The following is a 23,019-nucleotide window of genomic DNA, read 5'->3' as shown; positions in this document are numbered from 1 at the left end:
ACTAAACTTATCTTACCTTTTAAACAACTCTAAACCACTTATTTTAATTTTTGGAATAAACTATTTTTTTGCGTCATGGTTGCTTAAAAATCCATTTCTCGAGTTTCAAAACTCAAAATTTAGATCCGTAAATTTTTCCTGAAACTAGACTCATACATCTATCTACTAATTTTTTCTAGAATTTTTTACTTGGCCAATTAGTACAGTTTATTAGTTAAAGTTTCCCCTGTTTCAAAACTCGACTGCACTGACCTCTTCTTACTACGAACCATGTTTCTTCCTGTACAAAATTCATATGACTAAGCCGTTTGTTTCTATCAAAACTAGATTCAACATATGAATTACACCTTCAAATTAGTTTTGTACAATTTATGGTGAATTTCCAAAGTTGAAACAGGGGATCCAGAAATCGCTCTGACCCTGTTTCACTAAAACTCAGATATCTCATAAAATATAATACCTTTACCTGTTTGCTTATTTCGTAAGAAAATATACATAATAAGCTTTAATTTAATATATTATTCATCTTCAAACTATGTTTCTACAATTTTTATTGATTTTTCAAAGTTACGTCATTTCTATTACTTGAATCTATTTTTAGGTTACTTTCACATTTTTCATAATTTTCATGTGATAATCATCATTCAATCATACATATTAATAAACATGTATATCATCGGCTATTTTATTAGCTAATCACTACCAAGTATTTACACATCATTCATTGTTCATATTATACCAAAAGTAGCTAAGTTTCTATACATGCCATACCCAAAACAAAACGTCTAGTTATACCGAGTTATTTCTTTGATAGTGTGATCGGCCTCCGACGTTTTCTTCGATCCCCGAGTGACTAGATAAGTACTATAAGAAGAAGAAAATAAAGAGATTAAGCACTAGGCTTAGTAAGCTTACAAGCAAATAAATCACAACATTCAACATAATGGATAATTATGCATAATATCATCTAACATCATAAATTTCTTTACTTCTCAATTTCTATCTTCTTCTTTATTCCCTTACCTTCTTTCTTACCTGACCTTTTCTTTTTCATATGTATAATCTACTTTTCCTTTGCTGTTAATTCACTGTAATTTAACTCGTATCCTAACCCGTTGAACCACTCGGAATACTAAGGATACTAGGGTCGTTCCTGTCTATCAATATCCTGCCAATGCCATATCTTTGACATGGACTTACATGAATTATTCCTGTCTCCAATGCCATATATAATATGGACTTACATGGCTCAATCCTGTCTCCAAAGCCATATTTCTAATATGGATTACATGGCTCATTTCTGTTCTGTCCTGTCAACCCTAATATCCTAACATTCCTAGGGTTCAACCGGGGCTTTCTAACACTTTTCCTCTGTCACTTTACGTTAAATTCGACTTTAAATATTTTCATAACATAATATATAAATGCTGGAAATTGAAAATAATAATGTAAAATAAAAGAATATTGCATTTATTTACTGTAACTTACCTTGATACAAAATGTGACTAAACTTTACAATTTAGTCATTTACTTTTTCTTTTCCCCGATCTACTCCCAAATTTCGTTCTTCTTGATCTACAATAGCAATTTTAACTTATTTAATATTCACATTTATTAAAACAGTCCTTGACCCAACTTTTGCAAAATTATATTTTTACCCCTAAACTTTTACATATTTGCACTTTTGCCCCAAGGCTCGTAAATTAAACTTCATCCTATTTTCTTATGTTTTATGACATGCTGATCATTTTTCCCTTCTATGGCAATATCAAAATCACACTCTAACATATACTTATGACTATTGGTATTTTTTTCCAATTTAAGCCATTTTACTCGTTTTCACTTAAAACCGAGTAGAATAAGTTGTTTAACATAATTTAAAACCTCATATTCTATCATAAAACACCAAAATACACAAATTTCATCCATTGGTATTTTTCCAAATATGAACCCTAGGTTGAATTATTGCTAGAATAAGCTTAATCAAGTTACCGGGACTCCAAAAACATAGAGATCATTAAAAACGGGGCTTGGAATCACTTACTATGAAGCTTGAAAGTTGAAGAAACCCCAGCTATGGAGGAGAGCAAAAAACGGCAGAAACTAATTGAGAAGATTACCATTTTTGTGTTATTTTTCCCTTTTTAATTCATTTAATATCCAAATGACCAAATTACCCCTCCTTACTAAACTTTCAAAAATTCCTTCCATTTCCTAATTTTTGTCCATGAACATAAAATTGGTCAAATTGTTACTTAAACCCTCCTAATTAATATTCCAAAGTAATTTCATACTAAAAAAATTCTAGAATGCAAGTTTTGCAAATTATTCGATTTAGTCCCTAACCTCAACTTAAGCACTTTATGCATAGAATTTCATCACGAAATTTTCACACAATCATGCAATCATACCATGAACCTCAAAATAATAATAAAATAAATTTTTCTACCTCGAATTTGTGGTTTCGCAACCACTATTCCGTTTAGGCCCTATTTCGGGATGTTACATTTCTCCCCCCTTTTAGGGATTTTCGTCCCGAAAATCTTACCTGTGAAGAGATTTGGGTACTGTTTTCGCATAGCCTCTTCGGGTTCCCATGTAGCTTCATCTACCCCGTGTCTATTCCATAGTACTTTCACAAGTGTAATACTTTTATTCCTTAATTGCTTTACCTCTCGAGCTAGAATCTTTACCGGTTCTTCACCGTAAGTCATGTCTGGCTGAATCTCAACCTCTGTCTGAGAAATCACATGTGACGGATCTGAACGATAACGACGTAGCATAGACACATGAAATATATTATGAATCTTCTTTAACTCAATCGGCAAAGCTAACCGATATGCTAATGGTCCGACTCTCTCAATTACTTCAAACGGTCCAATAAAACGTGGACTTAGTTTGCCTTTCTTGCCAAATCTGAGAAATTTCTTCCACGGGGATACTTTCAAAAAAAACTTTGTCACCAACTTGATATTCGATCTCTTTTCTTTTTAAATCTGCATACGACTTCTGCCTGTCTGAAGCTGCTTTTAAACAATTTCTGATAACTTTCACTTTTTCTTTTGTTTCTTTAACTAAATCAACCCCGTAAATCTGGCTTTTTTTAAGCTCTGTCCAATATAAAGGTGTACGGCATTTACCTCCATATAAAGCTTCATAAGGTGTCATCTTCAAACTTGACTGGTAACTATTATTATAGGCAAACTCTACCAATGGTAAGTATTTTTCCCAACTACCATGAAATTCTAATGCACAACATCTAAGCATATCTTGAAGTACCTGAATAACTCTCTCTGACTAACCGTCGGTTTGAGGATGGAAAGTTGTACTAAAACTCAACTTTGTGCCCAAAGCCTTTTGTAATTTCTTCCAAAACCTTGAAGTAAATCTTGGATCTCTGTCTGAAATGATCGATAATGGTACCCCATGTAGCCTGACTATCTCTGAAATATACAACTCGGCCAACTTGTCAAGTGAATAATCCATACGAACTGGGATAAAATGAGCCGACTTCGTTAACTTATCAATCACAACCCATACTGCATCTTTCTTTCTCGGTGTAAACGGTAATCCTGTCACAAAATCCATAGTAACTCGATCCCATTTCCATTCCGGAACTAGCACAGGCTGCAATAATCCTGAGGTACCTGATGTTCGGCCTTTACCTGTTGACAAATCAAACATCTAGAAACAAACTCTGAAATATCTTTTTTCATTCCTACCCACCAATACAATTTCTTCAAATCATTATACATTTTTGTACTGCCTGGATGAATAGATAAAGGACTGCTATGTGCTTCTTGTAAAATCTTCCGAATAAGCTCATCATTCTTTGGTACACATATTCTGTCTCTAAACATCAAACAACCATCAGAACCAATCCAGAAATCTGATTCTATGCCTGACTCACATTGAACTCTTTTAGCTTGTAACTCATTATCATCTTTCTGAGCTTCACAAATCTCTTGAAGAAATACCGATTTAGCTCTCAATTCAGCTAAAATAGAACCATCATCTGACATGGCTAAATTGGTATTCAAAGCTCGCAATGTAAATAAAAGTTTCCTACTTAAAGCGTCAGCAACTACATTTGCCTTACTTGGGTGATAATCAATCACTAACTCATAATCTTTAAGCAATTCCAACCATCTTCTTTGCCTCAAATTCAAATCTTTTTGAGTCATCAAGTATTTCAAGCTTTTATGATCGGTAAATATCCAGCACCTTTCACCATATAAATAATGTCTCCAAATCTTCAATGTAAATACAATAGCAGCTAGCTCTAAATCATGTGTCGGATAATTTTTCTCATGTGGCTTCAATTGTCTAGAGGGATAAGCAATTACCTTTCCTTCCTGCATGAGTACACAACCGAGCCCATTCAAGGATGCATCATTGTAAATCACAAATTCTTCACTCGGTTCCGGCTGTACTAAGATGGGAGCTTCCGTCAACAATGCCTTTAACTTGTCAAAACTTTGTTAGCACTTCTCAGTCCATTCAAACTTAACATCCTTCTGTAGCAGTCTTGTCAACGGAGTAGCTATCATGGAAAATCCCTCCACAAATCGTCTATAATATCCGGCAAGACCAAGAAAACTTCTAACTTCTGATACATTTCTAGGAGGCTTCTAATCAACAATGGCTGAAATCTTGCTCGTATCAACCTTAATACCTTCACCTGAGACAATATGTCCAAGAAAACCAACTTCTCGTAACCAGAACTCACTTTTGCTGAACTTGGCATACAACTGATTATCTCTTAGAATTTGTAAAACTGTTCTCAAATGCTCTGCATGCTCAGTCTCATCATGAGAATAAATCAAAATATCATCAATGAACACAACTACAAACTTATCTAAGTATGATCTGAAAATTCGGTTCATTAAGTCCATGAAAATGGCAGGAGCATTAGTCAAGCCAAATGGTATCACCAGGAATTCATAATGACCATACCTAGTTCGGAAAGCAGTCTTCAGGACATCTGACTCTTTAACTCGCAACTGATAGTATCCGGATCTCAAATCTATCTTGGAAAACACAGTAGCTCCCTTCAATTGATCAAACAAATCATCAATTCTAGGCAATGGATACTTGTTCTTTACTGTTACCTTGTTAAGTTGCCGATAATCTATGCACAATCTCATCGATCCGTCTTTCTTTTTCACAAATAGCACTGGTGCACCCCATGGTGAACTACTGGGTCTTACCAAGCCTTGATCTGTTAATTCCTGCAATTGAGCTTTCAATTCTTTCAATTCCAACGGAGCCATTCTATAAGGAGCAATAGAAATGGGTGTGGTACCTGGAATCAACTCAATACCAAACTCAACTTCTCTAACAGGAGGCAAACCTGGTAGTTCTTTCGGAAACACATCGAGAAACTCACATACCACAGGCACTGATTCAATTTTCAATTCTGGATCTTTAGTGTTCAACACAAAAGCAAGATAAGCTTCATACCCTTTTCTCAAACATTTCTGAGCAGACATAACAGAAATTATGGGAAATAAACTATCTGACTCTTCTGAATTAACCCGAAGAATTTCACCATTTTCACACTTCAACTCAATGAATTTCTTTCCACAATTCACTATCACATCATGTGTAGTCAACCAATCCATACCAAGAATCACATCATACTCATCAAATGGCAATAGTATGAGATCAGCCGGAAAACAGTAGCCTCTAATCATTAAAGGACAATTTCTACATACTTTATCTACTAATACATGCTTGCCTAATGGATTCGATACTTTAATCACAAATTCTGTAGATTCTATAGGCATACTTATACTAGGCATCAATTTCATACAAACATAAGAATGAGTCGAACCCGGATCAATCAGAGCAATGACATTAATATCATGTAGAGAAAATGTATCCGTAATCACATCGGGGGAGGATGCCTCTTCGCGTGCACGAATAGCATAAGTCCTTGCAGGGGCTCTAACATCTGGTCTCACCGCCAAATCTCTAGAGGTACCTCTGTTACTTGCTCCTACTCCTGGTTGCCTCGGCGATCTACCTCTAGTAGGAGCATTTCCGGATCTAGCACTCTGTGTTACTTCTCGGCTAGCCACTTTTGGACATTCTCGTACAAAATGATCTGGAGAACCACATTTATAGCAAACATTTTCGCCTGCCCGAAAAGGACCATAATAAAGTCTACCACACCGTGGACACCCTGATCTACCCTGTCTGACATTACCTACACTCGTAGTCGAGGTGGTCTGAGCCTTCGGATCCTTAAATCTGCTACCTCTATTCTGACTAGATTGCCCTGCTGAAAAGCTAGATCTGGTAGAAAACTCTTTGGGCCTCTTGGATGTAGCCTGAAATGATCTGCTCATCTGTCTCTTCTTTGTATCTTGTGTCTCTGTCTCAACTTTGCCTTTTCTTTTTAACAGCTCCTCTGCCTTACAGGCTCTCTCAACTAAAATAACGAACTCTTTTATTTCTAGGACACCCACTGATAGTTGGATATCATCATTTAACTCATCCTCAAACCTTTTACACATGATAGCCTCTGTAGACACACATTCTCGAGCATATTTACTAAGCCTGACAAATTCGCGCTCATAATCGGTCACTGTCATAGTACCTTGTTTCAATTCTAGGAATTCCTTTCTCTTCTGGTCAATAAACCTCTGACTGATGTACTTTTTACGAAATTCCTCCTGAAAGAAATCCCAAGTGACCCTCTCCTTTGGTACAACTGATACAAATGTCTTCTACCAGTAGTAGGCTGAGTCTCTAAGAAGTGATACTACAAATTTCATACATTCCTCGGGTGTACAAGATAATTCGTCAAAAACTCTGATAGTATTTTCTAACCAAAATTCTGCTCTTTCTGCATCATCATCTTTTGTTGCTCGGAACTCTTCTGCCCCTTGTTTCCTGATTCTATCAACTGGTGGCTTTTCTCTTACCACTGTACTTGTGACTGAGGAAGTTTGAGCTACATGGGTAGCCTGAGAATCATGAGAGGTGGAGGTCTAACTGCCGGATTCGTACGAACGAACTCGGCAAACAAATCATTCAAAGCTCGGAAGAGAGCTTCTCGAGTCACTCCTCCCTGATCAACTATTACTGGCCTATTTTCAGATGGCGCTGCCCCTTCTGTGGGAGCAGGCGCATTACTTTCTACATCATCATCACCAGCTCGTCCGGGATCCATTACTATAAAACAAAATATTTAAAAATCGTCAGAAGTCGTCACACTATCAAAATACAAGTATGGTATGTATAGCTAGACTTTTTCTCACACTAACTGTTCCGAGAACCGACTAAACCTGCTCTGATACCAATAAATGTAACACCCCCACGCCCGAAACCGTCACCGGAGTCAAGCTTGAGGTGTTACTAAACTTATCTTACCTTTTAAACAACTCTAAACCACTTATTTTAATTTTTGGAATAGACTATTTTTTTGCGTCATGGTTGCTTAAAAATCCATTTCTCGAGTTTCAAAACTCAAAATTTAGATCCGTAAATTTTTCCTGAAACTAGACTCATACATCTATCTACTAATTTTTTCTAGAATTTTTTACTTGGCCAGTTAGTACAGTTTATTAGTTAAAGTTTCCCCTGTTTCAAAACTCGACTGCACTGACCTCTTCTTACTACGAACCATGTTTCTTCCTGTACAAAATTCATATGACTAAGCCGTTTGTTTCTATCAAAACTAGATTCAACATATGAATTACACCTTCAAATTAGTTTTGTACAATTTATGGTAAATTTCCAAAATTGAAACAGGGGATCCAGAAATCGCTCTGACCCTGTTTCACTAAAACTCAGATATCTCATAAAATATAATACCTTTACCTGTTTGCTTATTCCGTAAGAAAATATACATAATAAGCTTTAATTTCATATATTATTCATCTTCAAACTATTTTTCTACAATTTTTATTGATTTTTCAAAGTTACGTCATTTCTATTACTTGAATCTATTTTTAGGTTACTTTCACATTTTTCATAATTTTCATGTGATAATCATCATTCAATCATACATATTAATAAACATGTATATCATCGGCTATTTTATTAGCTAATCACTACCAAGTATTTACACATCATTCATTGTTCATATTATACCAAAAGTAGCTAAGTTTCTATACATGCCATACCCAAAACAAAACGTCTAGTTATACCGAGTTATTTCTTTGATAGTGTGATCGGCCTCCGACGTTTTCTTCGATCCCCGAGTGACTAGATAAGTACTATAAGAAGAAGAAAATAAAGAGATTAAGCACTAGGCTTAGTAAGCTTACAAGCAAATAAATCACAACATTCAACATAATGGATAATTATGCATAATATCATCTAACATCATAAATTTCTTTACTTCTCAATTTCTATCTTCTTCTTTATTCCCTTACCTTCTTTCTTACCTGACCTTTTCTTTTTCATATGTATAATCTACTTTTCCTTTGCTGTTAATTCACTGTAATTTAACTCGTATCCTAACCCGTTGAACCACTCGGAATACTAAGGATACTAGGGTCGTTCCTGTCTATCAATATCCTACCAATGCCATATCTTTGACATGGACTTACATGAATTATTCCTGTCTCCAATGCCATATATAATATGGACTTACATGGCTCAATCCTGTCTCCAAAGCCATATTTCTAATATGGACTTACATGGCTCATTTCTGTTCTGTCCTGTCAACCCTAATATCCTAACATTCCTAGGGTTCAACCGGGGCTTTCTAACACTTTTCCTCTGTCACTTCACCTTAAATTCGACTTTAAATATTTTCATAACATAATATATAAATGCTGGAAATTGACAATAATAATGTAAAATAAAAGAATATTGCATTTATTTACTGTAACTTACCTTGATACAAAATGTGACTAAACTTTACAATTTAGTCATTTATTTTTTCTTTTCCCCGATCTACTCCCGAATTTCGTTCTTCTTGATCTATAATAGCAAATTTAACTTATTTAATATTCACATTTATTAAAACAGTCCTTGACCCAACTTTTGCAAAATTATATTTTTACCCCTAAACTTTCACATATTTGCACTTTTGCCCCAAGGCTCGTAAATTAAACTTTATCCTATTTTCTTATGTTTTATGACATGCTGATCATTTTTCCCTTCTATGGCAATATCAAAATCACACTCTAACATATACTTATGACTATTGGTATTTTTTTCCAATTTAAGCCATTTTACTCGTTTTCACTTAAAATCGAGTAGAATAAGTTGTTTAACATAATTTAAAACCTCATATTCTATCATAAAACACCAAAATACACAAATTTCAGCCATGGGTATTTTTCCAAATATGAACCCTAGGTTGAATTATTGTTAGAATAAGCTTAATCAAGTTACCGGGACTCCAAAAACGTAAAGATCATTAAAAACGGGGCTTGGAATCACTTACTATGAAGCTTGAAAGTTGAAGAAACCCCAGCTATGGAGGAGAGAATAAATCGGCAGAAACTAATTGAGAAGATGACCATTTTTGTGTTATTTTTCCCTTTTTAATTCATTTAATATCCAAATGACCAAATTACCCCTCCTTACTAAACTTTCAAAAATTCATTCCATGTCCTAATTTTTGTCCATGAACTTAAAATTGGTCAAATTGTTATTTAAACCCTCCTAATTAATATTCCAAAGTAATTTCATACTAAAAACTTCTAGAATGCAAGTTTTGCAAATTATTCGATTTAGTCCCTAACCTCAACTTAAGCACTTTATGCATAGAATTTCATCACGAAATTTACACACAATCATGAAATCATACCATGAACCTCAAAATAATAATAAAATAAATTTTTCTACCTCAAATTTGTGGTTTCGCAACCACTATTTCGTTTAGGCCCTATTTCGGGATGTTACACCGGACCCGTGAGGAAGGTGATGCACATGATGTTGTTACAGGTATATTTCTATTGTATTTTGAGCATATTTATGCTTTAATTGATCTGGGTTCGTCAACTCATCTATAAATTCAAAACTAGTCGAATCGGGGAAATTAGAATCTGAAATGTCTAAAGTTTCTATAGAAGTGTCTAGCCCTTTGGGACAAACGGTGTTAGTAGATAGAGTATGTCAGAGGTGCCCGTTAATAATACATGATAAAATGTTTCTTGTGGACTTGTTGATCATGCCTTTTGGTGATTTTGATATCATTTTGGGTATGGACTGGCTATATGAACATGGGATAGTTTTGGATTGCTATAAAAAGAGGTTTAGTATTCAGACAGAAATTGGGAATAGAATTAAAGTGAATGGTATCCGTACCAGTGGTTCGACACGCATTATTTCAGCGATGAAGGCTAATAAATTACTACAGGAGGATTGTCCAGCATACTTGGCATATGTTATTAATTCTGATTCAGTTGGGAGTCAGTGCTGTCAGATTAAGACTGTATGTGAGTTTCCAAATGTATTCCCAGAGAATTACCGGGCTTACCACCTGACAGAGAGGTTGAATTTGCTATTGAGGTGTATCCAGGTACAACACCAATTTCTATACCTCCGTATCGAATGTCGCCCACTGAATTGAAAGAGTTGAAGGTGCAGTTACAAGATTTACTAGATCGTGGATTTATTAGACCAAGCATTTCACCCTGGGGAGCTCCAGTGTTGTTTGTTAAAAAGAAAGATGGTTCTATGCGGTTATGCATTGATTATCGACAGTTGAATAAAGTGACAATCAAGAACCGGTATCCGTTGCCTCGTATAGATGATTTGCTTGATCAGCTTAAGGGAGCTTCAGTATTTTCAAAAATTGATTTGAGATCCGGGTATTATCAGCTGAAGGTGAAGGAAAGTGATGTGTCTAAAACTGCCTTCCGTACTCGTTATGGCCATTATGAATTTTTGGTAATGCCATTTGGATTGACCAATGCCCCAGCTGCTTTTATGGATCTAATGAACCACATTTTTCAGCCGTACTTAGATCAATTTGTGGTGGTTTTCATTAATGATATATTGGTATATTCGAAGACAGATGCAGAACATGATCAGCATATTCGAATAGTTCTACAAATTTTACGAGAGAAACAGCTATATGGAAAGCTCAGTAAATGCGAGTTCTGATTATCAGAAGTGGTATTTCTGGGACATGTAGTATCTGCAGATGGAATTCGAGTTGATCCGAAAAAGATCGAAGCAATTGTTCAGTGGAAGGCGCCAAAGAATGTATCGAAGGTACGTAGTTTTCTCGGTTTAGCTGGGTATTACAGGAGGTTTGCAAATGGATTCTCGAAGATAGCACTACCAATGACTAAACTACTGCAGAAGAATGTTCCTTTTATTTGGGATGATCAGTGTCAGAAAAGTTTTGAAACATTGAAGCGAATGTTAACCGAGGCACCAGTTTTGACATTGCCAGAATCGGGTAAAGATTTTGTAGTGTATAGTGATGCTTCTTTGAGTGGTTTGGGTTATGTATTGATGCAAGATGGGAAGGTAATAGCCTATGCATCTCGTCAATTGAAACCACATGAAAGGCATTATCCTACTCATGATCTTGAGTTAGCAGCCGTGATTTTTGCATTGAAGATTTGGAGACATTATCTTTATGGTGAAAGATGCTACATCTATACTGATCATAAGAGTTTGAAGTATCTCCTTTCTCAGAAGGAATTGAATTTGAGACAAAGGCATTGGATCGAGCTTCTGAAAGATTATGATTGTGTTATAGACTATCATCCGGGAAGATCTAATGTTGTAGCTGATGCATTAAGCAGAAAAGCTGTAATTTAATTAAGAGCAATGTTTGCACGGCTTAGTATCACTGATGATGGGAGTCTTTTGGCCGAATTTAGAGTAAAACCGGTAATGTTTGATCAGATTAGATCAGCTAAGTTGGAAGATCATAAATTATTGAAGAAAAGAGAGATGGTACAGAATGGCACAGCAGAAAATTTTAGTATTTATGATTATGGATGCTTGAGGTTTCGAAAACGGATTTGTATTCCAAATACTTTTGAGCTTAAAGAGTTGATTCTATGGGAAGCTCATAATAGTTCATTTGCTATGCACCCCGGAGGCACGAAATTGTATCGAGATTTAAGAGAATTGTACTGGTGGCCAGGGATGAAAAGAGACATAGTAGAATTTGTATTTAAATGTTTGACTTGCCAACGGGTAAAGGCAGAACATCAGGTTCCCACTGGATTGCTTCAGCCTATTAATATTCCTGAATGGAAATGGGATCGCATCACGATGGATTTTATTACGGGATTACCGTTGTCAGCAAACAAAAAGAATGCTATTTGGGTGATAGTTGATAGACTTACCAAGTCAGCACATTTTATAGCAGTCAGGACTGATTAGTCGTTACAGAAGCTTGCAGACGTGTATATTCGAGAAATTGTTAGATTACATGGCATTCCGATATCAATAATTTCAGATCGAGATCCTCGGTTCATATCGAGATTTTGGAGACAGTTACATGAATTGTTGGGTACTAGACTTAGTTTCAGTACAGCCTTTCATCCGCAAACCGGCGGACAGTCCGAACGAGTAATTCAGATATTAGAAGATATGCTTCGGCCTTGTATTATTGATTTTGAATCAGGTTGGGAACGTTATTTACCATTAGCTGAATTTGTCTACAATAATAGTTTTCAATCTAGTATACAAATGGCCCCGTATGAAGCACTGTATGGTCGAAGGTGTAGATCACTGTTATGTTGGACAGAATTGAATGAAAGAAAAGTAATTGGGCCGGAATTAATTCAAGAAACAGAAGAAACAGTTAAAAAGATCAAAGATAGATTAAAGGTAACTTTTGACAGACAAAAGTCTTATGCCGACTTGAAACGTCGAGACATTGAGTATTCAGTTGGAGACAAAGTATTTCTAAAGGGTTCTCTTTGTAAAAAAGTTTTGAGATTTGGTCGGAAAGGTAAATTGACCTCACGTTTTATTGGGCCGTATGAAATAGTGGAAAGAATTGGACCAGTTGCATATAGATTGGCTTTACCTTCTAATTACAAAGGGTTCATGATGTTTTTCATGTTTCGATGCTACGGAAATACAGATCAGATCCTTCTCATATAATTTCTACAGAAGATATTGAAGTTCGACCTGATCTATCATATGAAAAGAGCCGGTTCAAATTTTAGCATGGGAAGTGAAAGAATTAAGAAATAAAAAGGTTCCTTTAGTGAAAGTCCTATGGAGAAATCATAATGTTGAAGAAGCGACTTGGGAACCAGAGAAACTATGAGAGTATAATATCCTCATCTCTTCTCAGGTAAATTTCGAGGACGAAATTTATTAAGGGGGGAGAAATATAATAACCTGAAATTCACGGGCACCGAAAAAGTGAGTTATAGGGCCTCCGTCTTAGTGAAATAAGTTCGAAAATAATTATTAAAAATATTTATGAGCCTAGTGGTGTGTCTAATTAGGATCTAATTAGGTGCATTTAGCTTAATTTAGAGTAAGTAATAAAAAGGATTAAATTGAATAAAGGGTAAAAGTTTAATTATAAAGCAATAGAAAATAAAAAGGATTAAAATGGCAATTAAGCCATTGACTGCAAATGAGGCGGCATATTAGTGAAATAAAATCAAAGATTTTTTTTTAGGTTTTATATATTATAATGATTATTATTATGGTTTTATATTAAATTATTATAATTATTAATTAACATTACGGTTTTATATTAGATTATTATTATTAGCATTATTATTAAATAAATTAAATAGTAGATAATTGTATGGTAATAAAAATATACATGTGTAAAAATTATATTGGTACATTTGTAATTTAAATACTTAATTACTTATAATTTAAGTAAAAAGATATTTGTTAATTAAATAATTATAAAATTTACGGTTGATGTTTGTAATTTATTAATGTTAAATAGTCTTGATCTATAGTAATACCACTGAATATATCCATACTCAGCATACGGTTGTTTCCGTGCGCAGGTTAGTAGAAGTCAAGTGTCCCGGCTCAGCATCCAGAACAATCCCGACTCCAACACAAACTTGGTGATGTATATTTTTCTTTTGGGTAAAGGTGGCATGTACATAGGTGTTGTTTAATCACTTGAATATGTATATTACTTTGAGTAGTGAAGGATGAATTATAAGATTTAGATGGTTAAATGAAATGGTAAGGAAAGTACATGATATTTTTGATACATGAACATTAAGTTGTTAAATGAATGAAGTTTATAATCAATTTTGAATGATGCTATGATAGTTATTAAGTTAAAATTATGTTAATGATATAAATATTAGTTATATGAATGTGAAACATTGGTGTTGGTGATTTTGGTTTGAATTTGCAGGAGGTTTAGGTAAAAATAAGCAGAAATGCTGTCGAAATTTTTTTATAAAAAAAAATTTGGAATACTCGAACAAGTCCCGTTCTACTTTTAATACGTGTTTGAACTTCGAGAGTCCAAGATAGGGACTTAATTATTATATTATACTATGAAAGTTATATTAATTGTAAATTATTCGTAAGTTGTCTGATATGTCCGGTAATACCTCATAACCTCATTCCGGCGACGGTTTGGGGTTAGGGGGTGTTACACGTTTTTAGTGTTTTTTTTTCTGACAGTGCACTGAAAGCGCATCTTAAATGTAGCGTTTTCACTCTAGCACTTTTAACTCCACACTTTTTCCCACTCACCCGTAAGATATCCTGGGGTTCCCAAGATGTATTTTCTGAAGATATCTCAAAGTTCAAAAATAATGCACTGAAAAATTTGATCAACCTCAACCTCTTGTATCAAAACTCAATTACATTAAAAAAATTACATACCAAGATTTAAATAAATCGAGTAGTTCGAGTTTCGATTATAAGCTGAATTAAATTTTACAATTCGAATAATTCAAATATGCAATTGATGTAAAAACGATGCTTCTAAATATCAAATTAAATAATTATTAACTTTACATCTCAACAAATTATAAAAAAAACTCAAAAAATATTTTAAAAAATCAAAACCATATAGAACACTAAATCCTAAATCTTAAATCTTAAAATCCACAAAACCCTAACTATACTTAAAGAAAAACAAAACTTGAACCCTAAAAAATAGATTAGAAGAAAAATACTTCCTGCTGGAAGTGTTTCTAAAAGCATCTTTTTGCGAATACACTGAAAACTCTTCAGTTGAAAGCGTCTTCCTGCAAATTAGTTGAAAATGTTAAGCGTTTTTGTTATTTTAGTCCAATCTCATAATTTTACAGAAAATCAATTTAATTTAATAATTATTTTAAAAAATCATGATTTTTAAGAAATTCACTCCTCAACTTTACTTGGTCATTAAATTAATGATTTTACCATAAAACTCAACACTGTTTACTAATTTATTTTGGTATACTTAAATGGAAAATAATAAAATATTTTGGTATATTTTAATAAAAAAACCGTAATTAGTTGATACTGATAGTTATTTGTAGTACAAATTAATTAATAAGGGTAGTTTGCTTGTCTGGATATGCCCATATAATATATAATCGGATTGCTGATATTTGCAGTGGTGCAAATATAACAGCTGGACCCCAATTTCCAGATAAACAAGTATTATTTTTTTATAATTTTTAAATATGTATTTAAACATTTAATAAATTATTATTTTAATATTATGCACGTTTGTTTTATCGTTCATGTTTAGATTCATGACTGTTTCTTTTAATAATATTGTTTGCAATGTTTAAATTTATATTCTCTCCTTATTAATATGTAAGATGCTTTATCATTACACTCAACCAATTAGTGATAATAAATTATTATTTTAATAATAAATTAAAATAATAATTATTGTTACGTTGATATACAATTGAAGATAAATACTTATCTTAAAAAATATTTTAATATTTTTTGATTTCATAATAATTTAAAAATACAATTTCGCAGCATAAAATTTAAATATTTTCCATTATTTTATGGAGACAATAATTGTATAAACAGTAAAAAGAAATCGTGTTTTCAAATAATTGGCCGATGGGATTCTATATTTTGTCTTTTCAAAGTAATAAAAAAAAATTGTATGGAGTCCTTAAGATTTTGAATATAATATTATTATGAAAAGGTTAACATGCAGCTCACATGTTAACGCAATTTCGTCTACTTGGCTCCATGAGTCTCTTATGACACTGCCAAATTGCTGGAATTGTTTATTAACGATATATATCTTGCACGTTCGTTCCACTTTTTAAATTGTTAATTGAAAAATAAAAACATGTGTGTAAGATTTGTCAACGATTGTGATCTGCAGATGAGTTTTTTTTTAGTAGATATAAATATAATACAATGACTGTCGAGGGTTGGTTTTGTTGGTTTTTAGTTTAATGAAAATGGTTGGGAGTTGTTTTTATGAGTTCTATTGGGTAATATGGATCTTGGTTCTTGGTAATAGGCTTGAATGTATTTTTTTTTCTTTTTTATGATTGGGAGTTATTTTTGGTAAAAGCTATATTTATGCTTCCGTTAAAAGAAAATGATGCCTAAACTCACACTTTTCCCTTTGGCTGGATTCTATTAATGCAAGGCTCTTTATCAATCGACTTAATTAGGTTAACTGAATATTTTTGTTAAACAACACTTATTGAACTTGAAACATCTTGTTTTGAATCGATGGACCACTTGGTAAGATGGATGTGGTTGTGCCTGTGCATGTTGCTTTACAACTTTTTTTAAGTTTTCTAGGAAAGGTCGACAATTGTCCAAGTGCCCAAAAAAGTTTGAAACAAAAGGATATTGGGTGGAGTCTGGATTCTTCTTTGGTGGTCTCCTTGTATTGTAACGTTGCCAATACACCATGCGGCCTGGGATATTATTGTCAACTAAATTGGTCACTTTTGTCTCTTTCATTTTCATTACAGAATTGAATGTAATTGCAAACTCCTTGCCTAGCATTTGTAGACACTTAATGTTGTAAAAAAGCTTACAGATTGTTCAAAAGTTTGAAATCAGAATTAGCATCAGTTGTAGGATTAAGCACAAATTATTTAAGGATAAATATGAAAATTATATGTAAATTTTGATTTTATGTAATTTTATGTATGAAATTTTCGTTTAATTCAATTTTCATAAATTATTTGAACAATTATCATTATACAACCATTTTACAATTACATACCACAAACACAAATGATTATATTTATGTAATATATAAATAAATTGATGTATTTATTTATTTAAATATATACTGTTGATCAGAATTAAAATATATACATCTAATCTACAATCAAAATTTTATATATAATTACACATTTATATATAAAATTAATCATTAAATTAAAATTCATATATAATTTTAATAATTAACCAAATTATTTATCATTCCACTAATAGTATTCAATTTTGTGCCAATAATGGAGTAAGCGAGGCTTTTTCTGAAATCAATATTGATAAAGGAAAAGACAAAGAATATCTATATTTTGGCCAAGCAAAAAATAATAGTACACTATTAATTGAGGAAGATGTTGTTTGTAAGCTCATTTAGGTCGGAAGGACGACTGATAGGCGTGTTTGATTTATTTATTTATTTTATGCTCAGCTACGTTAGTTAACAGTGTACACTGCACACCACTGTGATTAGTTTAATTTATAGTGATAAACTTTATTTGACTTGAAAAAGTAACAGTTTTGGTTGGTAGAGTGATTGTTTTGGTTTTGGTAATTTTCTACAAGGGTAGATGTGAACATAATTATTAGCTGTGGAAAGATAAAGCTGACTTTTTAAACTCTGATTTTAAGTATTTATTTTTATTGTATATTTTTAATATTTAAAATATGATTTTTATATCAAATTTTTAATTTTCAAAATTTTATATTATTTACTAATAAAGTGTTTAAAATTTATATTTAATGCATTATCGATATATAAGTCTCATGTATTATCAGTGAATAATAATAACAAGATATATTATCTACGGGCAAAATTAGAAATTTTTTTGGGGCTGGAATTAAATTATATATTTTTATAATAGTAAAAATGTAATTTTGTCATTTTAATAATCTATATCTTTATAATTTTTAGAGAGTTAAATCAAATTTTTATTATTTTTAGTGAGGCCAAAGTGCAATTTTACCATTACTAATTTAAACTTTTATAAATTATAAAGGGCATAAATATAAGATTTTCTGTCATCATTAAATAAAACAAAAAAAATTGTGAAGGACTTATAAATAAATATTAATAACTTTATTTAAGCAATCTAAATAATAGTTAATTATAAATAAATACTAAAATCCAATACCCTAACCCCTTAAGTTGAAGATCTTAAATCCGAGAGTTATTAATATTTATTTATAATAGTTACTATTAATGGAGTTATTAGTAATTATTTACAAGTCCTACATATTTTTTGTTTAATCTAATAATGATGTGTCATATTGTTATTCACTAGTGATGTATAAAACTTATGCACCAATGATACATAAAATATTATTCTTTTAATAAATTATAATATTGATTAATTTAAAATAACATATAAATTAAATTAATTTTTTATATATTTTTAAGTGTAACAAATATAGTGCAATTACAAATACAAACTCCAATGGCTTTTATTATTATTATTATTATTATTATTATTACAATAATACACTTATTAACTGTAACTACCATTTACAAGAACCTTATCTGGACATGATTTTTATGGGAATTGCGTAGAAAAAGTACTTAAATATATCAAGTAGGTATATAGAAAAGTGAAAGAGATATCAAGATTATATGAATGGGAACGTCTTTAACATATGGAGAATAAATCCGAATAAAAATTGAGAGTGTTGAAAAACACGTGGAAAAAAAAAATCAACCCTCTGTAATTAATCCAATGCATGTCATTTGCCAGTATCCTACCCAACTTGGAGCCCATCTCCATGTTGCTTCTGCCTATAAATTTGGCATCAAACCTCAATAGCAAAGCATCCCTAAGCTGAATTCCCCCTCCCCCAATCACACAACTTAGTGTTTTCTTTTTGTTTGCAGCGGAGCCATGGAAGTGACGCCAGGCAGAAAGCAGTTCTATAGCAATTATATGCTATTGAACCCTAAGAAAGCCTCTTTCTTTGATCTAACTGCCCTCTTGTTTTCTAAAAATTTAAAGAAGAGAAAATTTATAGAAACCAGTATCGAAACTGAGGACAGTTTCTGGTATAGACTTGTTATATTCCTCTCTACTCTGTTACAGAAGTTTCTGCTTTCCATAAAGACGCCAATGGCTTTGGCCGGCCAAACTTTTGAGGATATGCTCAACCTTTTCACTAACAATGGTGGCTTGTTTGGTCTCATTAAAAAGGTCATGACAGGTAAACACACTACATAGTCACCAACATATAAAGTACATTTACTTACATCTATTTCTTTGTTTAGGGTTTTTTTATTATTTTATGCATTACTGTTTTCGCTTATATTTACACCCAAAGATGAACAATTTGATATCTTAAGCATAACATAATAATGAAAAAATGGCTTCCAATATGTATATCTATATGTATATATCATTTCTATCTTCACCATTCGTATATCTTTAGCAGGACAAGAGCTCCTCCAAATTTCTAGTAAAATGGGATAATATTTAATTAAGTAGTCACTCTTCACTAAATAAAAATGAATTCTCCATTAATTTTATTACTTGAATATTATGATGAGAACATTAACTAAAAATATTATGATTAAAGGATGTAATTTAATAAAAAGATGCTGATCTAAATTTATTTTGACAAATGTTGCTATATTAATTATGGAATGAAATTTTATTCATTATATTTTAATTTAATGAGTATAAACAATATAAAAATAGAAATATATTGTTTTATTTATATGCAAATGAGTTTACGTTGTTTTTTTTAAAAAATAAAATGAAATTTGGTTTTATTTATATATTCTCTCAAATCCCATGAGGATAAAAAGGATTCTTGATATCACCACCATCATTTTTTTTTTGCTCAACATCATCATCACTATTATTACCATCATCATCATTTAGTTTTATATTTACAGTTTTAGTAATTGAATTTTGCTGAGAAAAAAAGGTTTAGTGATTGAGTTAATAAATACAAAAAAGTACTTGAGAATATGACTTACTTGAGTTAAATTATTACTGTAGCAATAAATATTTTCCAAAAGATATGAATAATTATAATTAATAATTGGTAAAAACATTATAATTTAAACTAAAGAAAAAGGAGTTTTGTTTTAATTTTATTTTTTACCTTTTGAAGATTAATCTAACCATAACTAGTTAACTTGACTCGTGATTTTGTGATATTGACCAAAAATAAATCTAGATCTATATATAAAATGATATTTTTTAACCGTAAGAATGTGATATTTTCGATCTTAGTTACCCTAGTTTCAATTTCGACATTTTTCTTACAAATCTAAGATAATATGAAAGAATCATCATTTCAATTTTTAAATAAAATTTTTGGGTTGAATTATCATTATTCCCCCGAAGACATAAGTATAGTGCATGCATGGAACTAAAGATAAGAAAATTAAGGAGGCTGACAAGCTGTTTTTTCCCCCGGGGGGGGGTGAAGGCCAGACTACCTTTTTTTGTTCATGCTGTATTAAATATTTCTGTCTTGTTCTGCTTATTTTATTTATTCTGTAACAAGACTAAAGTGAAATTTCATCTTTATTGTAGAAAGCTGAAAAAAAAATCTCTGCCGAAAGAAAACCAAACCAAACCAAAACCAAAAAACAACAAAACAGATTTAAGAAAAAAAACAAACTAATATAGAAACCGTTCATTTAAGAGACTTGTGTACATTTTCCTTTTTATTGTAATAATTAAAAAAAAGACATACAACGCTGAATTTTAATTATCTGTACGATGAACAGGGAAGGTGGTGATTCCAAGCAGAGAAGCAGCAACATATGTCTCTGCTGTTGGATATACGGACTTGAGAAAGGATTTAGACAAACAAATTATATACGGGAATTCTATGTATTATCCAGCGCTAGCTATTATGACTTGTAAAGCTGTTTATAATAATGCTGCTTACAACAAATCTATAATCGAAAACAATTGGGGGGTACGATAAATTTTTATTTTTTTTGGTTTTGTTTTTATTTCTATTGATAATCAAACATCATTTGATTCTTACATTGTTTGTTGTCTTTGTCTGCAGATGGAAGTCATCGGATTCTATAATTATTGGAACGGTATAAACAAATACGTACATTCGTTACTTCTTTTCGTTTAAAATTATCACTTTTAACAAATCGACGTTAACTGGATGCATTTGCTTTGACAGATTACCTGAGGCAACCGGATACCCAAGTGACGATGTTCCGAAACAAAACTTCGGAGCACGACACTATTGTTGTTTCCTTCCGAGGAACACAACCGTTTAGTGCCGACGATTGGTGTTCGGACGCCGATCTGTCTTGGTACGAATTCCCCAACATTGGGAAGATTCACAGTGGTTTCTTGAAAGCTTTGGGGATGCAGAAACTTGTGGGTTGGCCCAAGTTTGTGATTCCAGATCTTACTCGCAAAGCACCTTTGGCTTATTATGACATAAGGGATAGGTTGAAAGACCTTTTGAAGAACAGCCCTGAGGCGAAAGTTATAGTGACGGGCCACAGTTTGGGCGGCGCCTTGGCTGCTCTTTTCCCGGCGATTTTGTTTTACCACGACGAACAGTTGGTGCTTGAGAGAATGGAAGGCGTTTACACGTTCGGGCAGCCCAGAGTTGGTGACGAAGCCTTTGCCGGCTACATGGAGAAGAATTTGAACAAAAATGGGATCCAGTTTTACAGATATGTTTACTGTAATGATATAGTTCCTAGGGTTCCTTTCGACGGCATGTTCAAGCACTTTGGTACCTGCGTTTACTACAACAGTAAATATCAAGCAAAGGTAAAATTTTTTTTACAACATTATATAAAATTTAAAATAAAATAAAATACAAGATTTCGGAACCAAAATGTTTTAGATGAAGATATTGTCATTTTTTCTTTTATGTTCGAATAGATATTGTCAGGATCCTGTCATTCACTATACACATGTGCTTATTGACAGACACATGATACTATATGTCAGATAATTTAGAAATTAAAAAAAAAAAAACCAGATCTGCAAATTATATGGTTGATATAAAACTTGAAAATGGTTCCCTCGTTTCTCATCAAGAAATTAATTTTCCCAAGGGATGAAGACAATTATACGATATCCTCATTGGGTATGAGCAATGCATTTATTGTTTTATAAATATATCCCCTAACCTTTTTGGGAAATCCTATTTATTAAATGCAGATAGTGGAGGAAGTACCATACTTGAACTACTTCTCGCTGTTTGGATTCTTTCCGATGCATATGAACGCCATTTATGAGGTGATAAGAAGCTTCACAATGAAGGCTAAATATGGAGCAGATTATACAGATGGGTGGCTGATGTTTGGTGTGAGATTATTTGGATTGTTAATCCCTGGAGTTGCAAATCATTGTCCCCAAGACTATGTCAACTCCACTCGTCTTGGCAAACCCGATGATGTTTTATTCCTTCCTCTCCACACTAAAAAGGCACTTGGTTTTGAAGTCCCTTTGCTTGCTGCCTAATGCATCTTCCTCCATAATAAATATCTATCTGTGTAAACTTATCGGGCTTGGGATTTGGGAGTTCATGATGGATTTCCATTTCCATGATTTCTGGGAGAATAACTGGAAGGTATTCCAATACCACCAGGGTTGAATCTAGCCGTTGTGTTTACTTCCAAGTTTTATGTATTTTCATCTGTGTTTGTGATAATAAAATTGTACCTTAGTCCAATTTACATCCTTTTTTGTTTTCTTTTTACAGACTCATGACAATATATATTTTTAATGGAGTATTGAATGCAAATTCAAATTATAAATATTTGTATCCAAATTAATAATTGGACGACCAAGATTCTACTTTTGGGTTCATAATCATGTTGGGATTAATTACAGCATTAGGAACTGTAAATATGGGAGTGCAGCTTGAAAAGATTGATGAAATGGGGTCATCCCTTTTTAAAAGTTTGCATTTCATTCACATTTTTAAATCTGTTTGGACACAACC

The 23,019-nt window shown here is 32.6% G+C and overlaps 1 protein-coding gene across 1 annotated transcript; it reads left to right on the top strand.

Annotated features, from left to right (window-relative positions):
* Positions 1-18,785: 18,785 nt before the first annotated feature.
* LOC107943281 (triacylglycerol lipase OBL1) lies at positions 18,786-22,746 on the top strand. Its single transcript, XM_016877030.2, has 5 exons — positions 18,786-19,272; positions 20,813-21,006; positions 21,103-21,136; positions 21,229-21,836; positions 22,233-22,746. The coding sequence occupies exons 1-5, from the start codon at positions 18,960-18,962 to the stop codon at positions 22,533-22,535; spliced, it is 1,452 nt and encodes a 483-aa protein (XP_016732519.1). The 5' UTR covers positions 18,786-18,959; the 3' UTR covers positions 22,536-22,746.
* The last annotated feature ends 273 nt before the right edge of the window (positions 22,747-23,019 follow it).

Source organism: Gossypium hirsutum, chromosome A11 (genome assembly GCF_007990345.1).
Source record: "Gossypium hirsutum isolate 1008001.06 chromosome A11, Gossypium_hirsutum_v2.1, whole genome shotgun sequence".
In the NCBI taxonomy this organism is placed as follows: domain Eukaryota; kingdom Viridiplantae; phylum Streptophyta; class Magnoliopsida; order Malvales; family Malvaceae; genus Gossypium; species Gossypium hirsutum.
The sequence above is the reverse complement of the archived record's forward strand: the minus strand, read 5'-3'. Positions and strand labels throughout refer to the sequence as shown.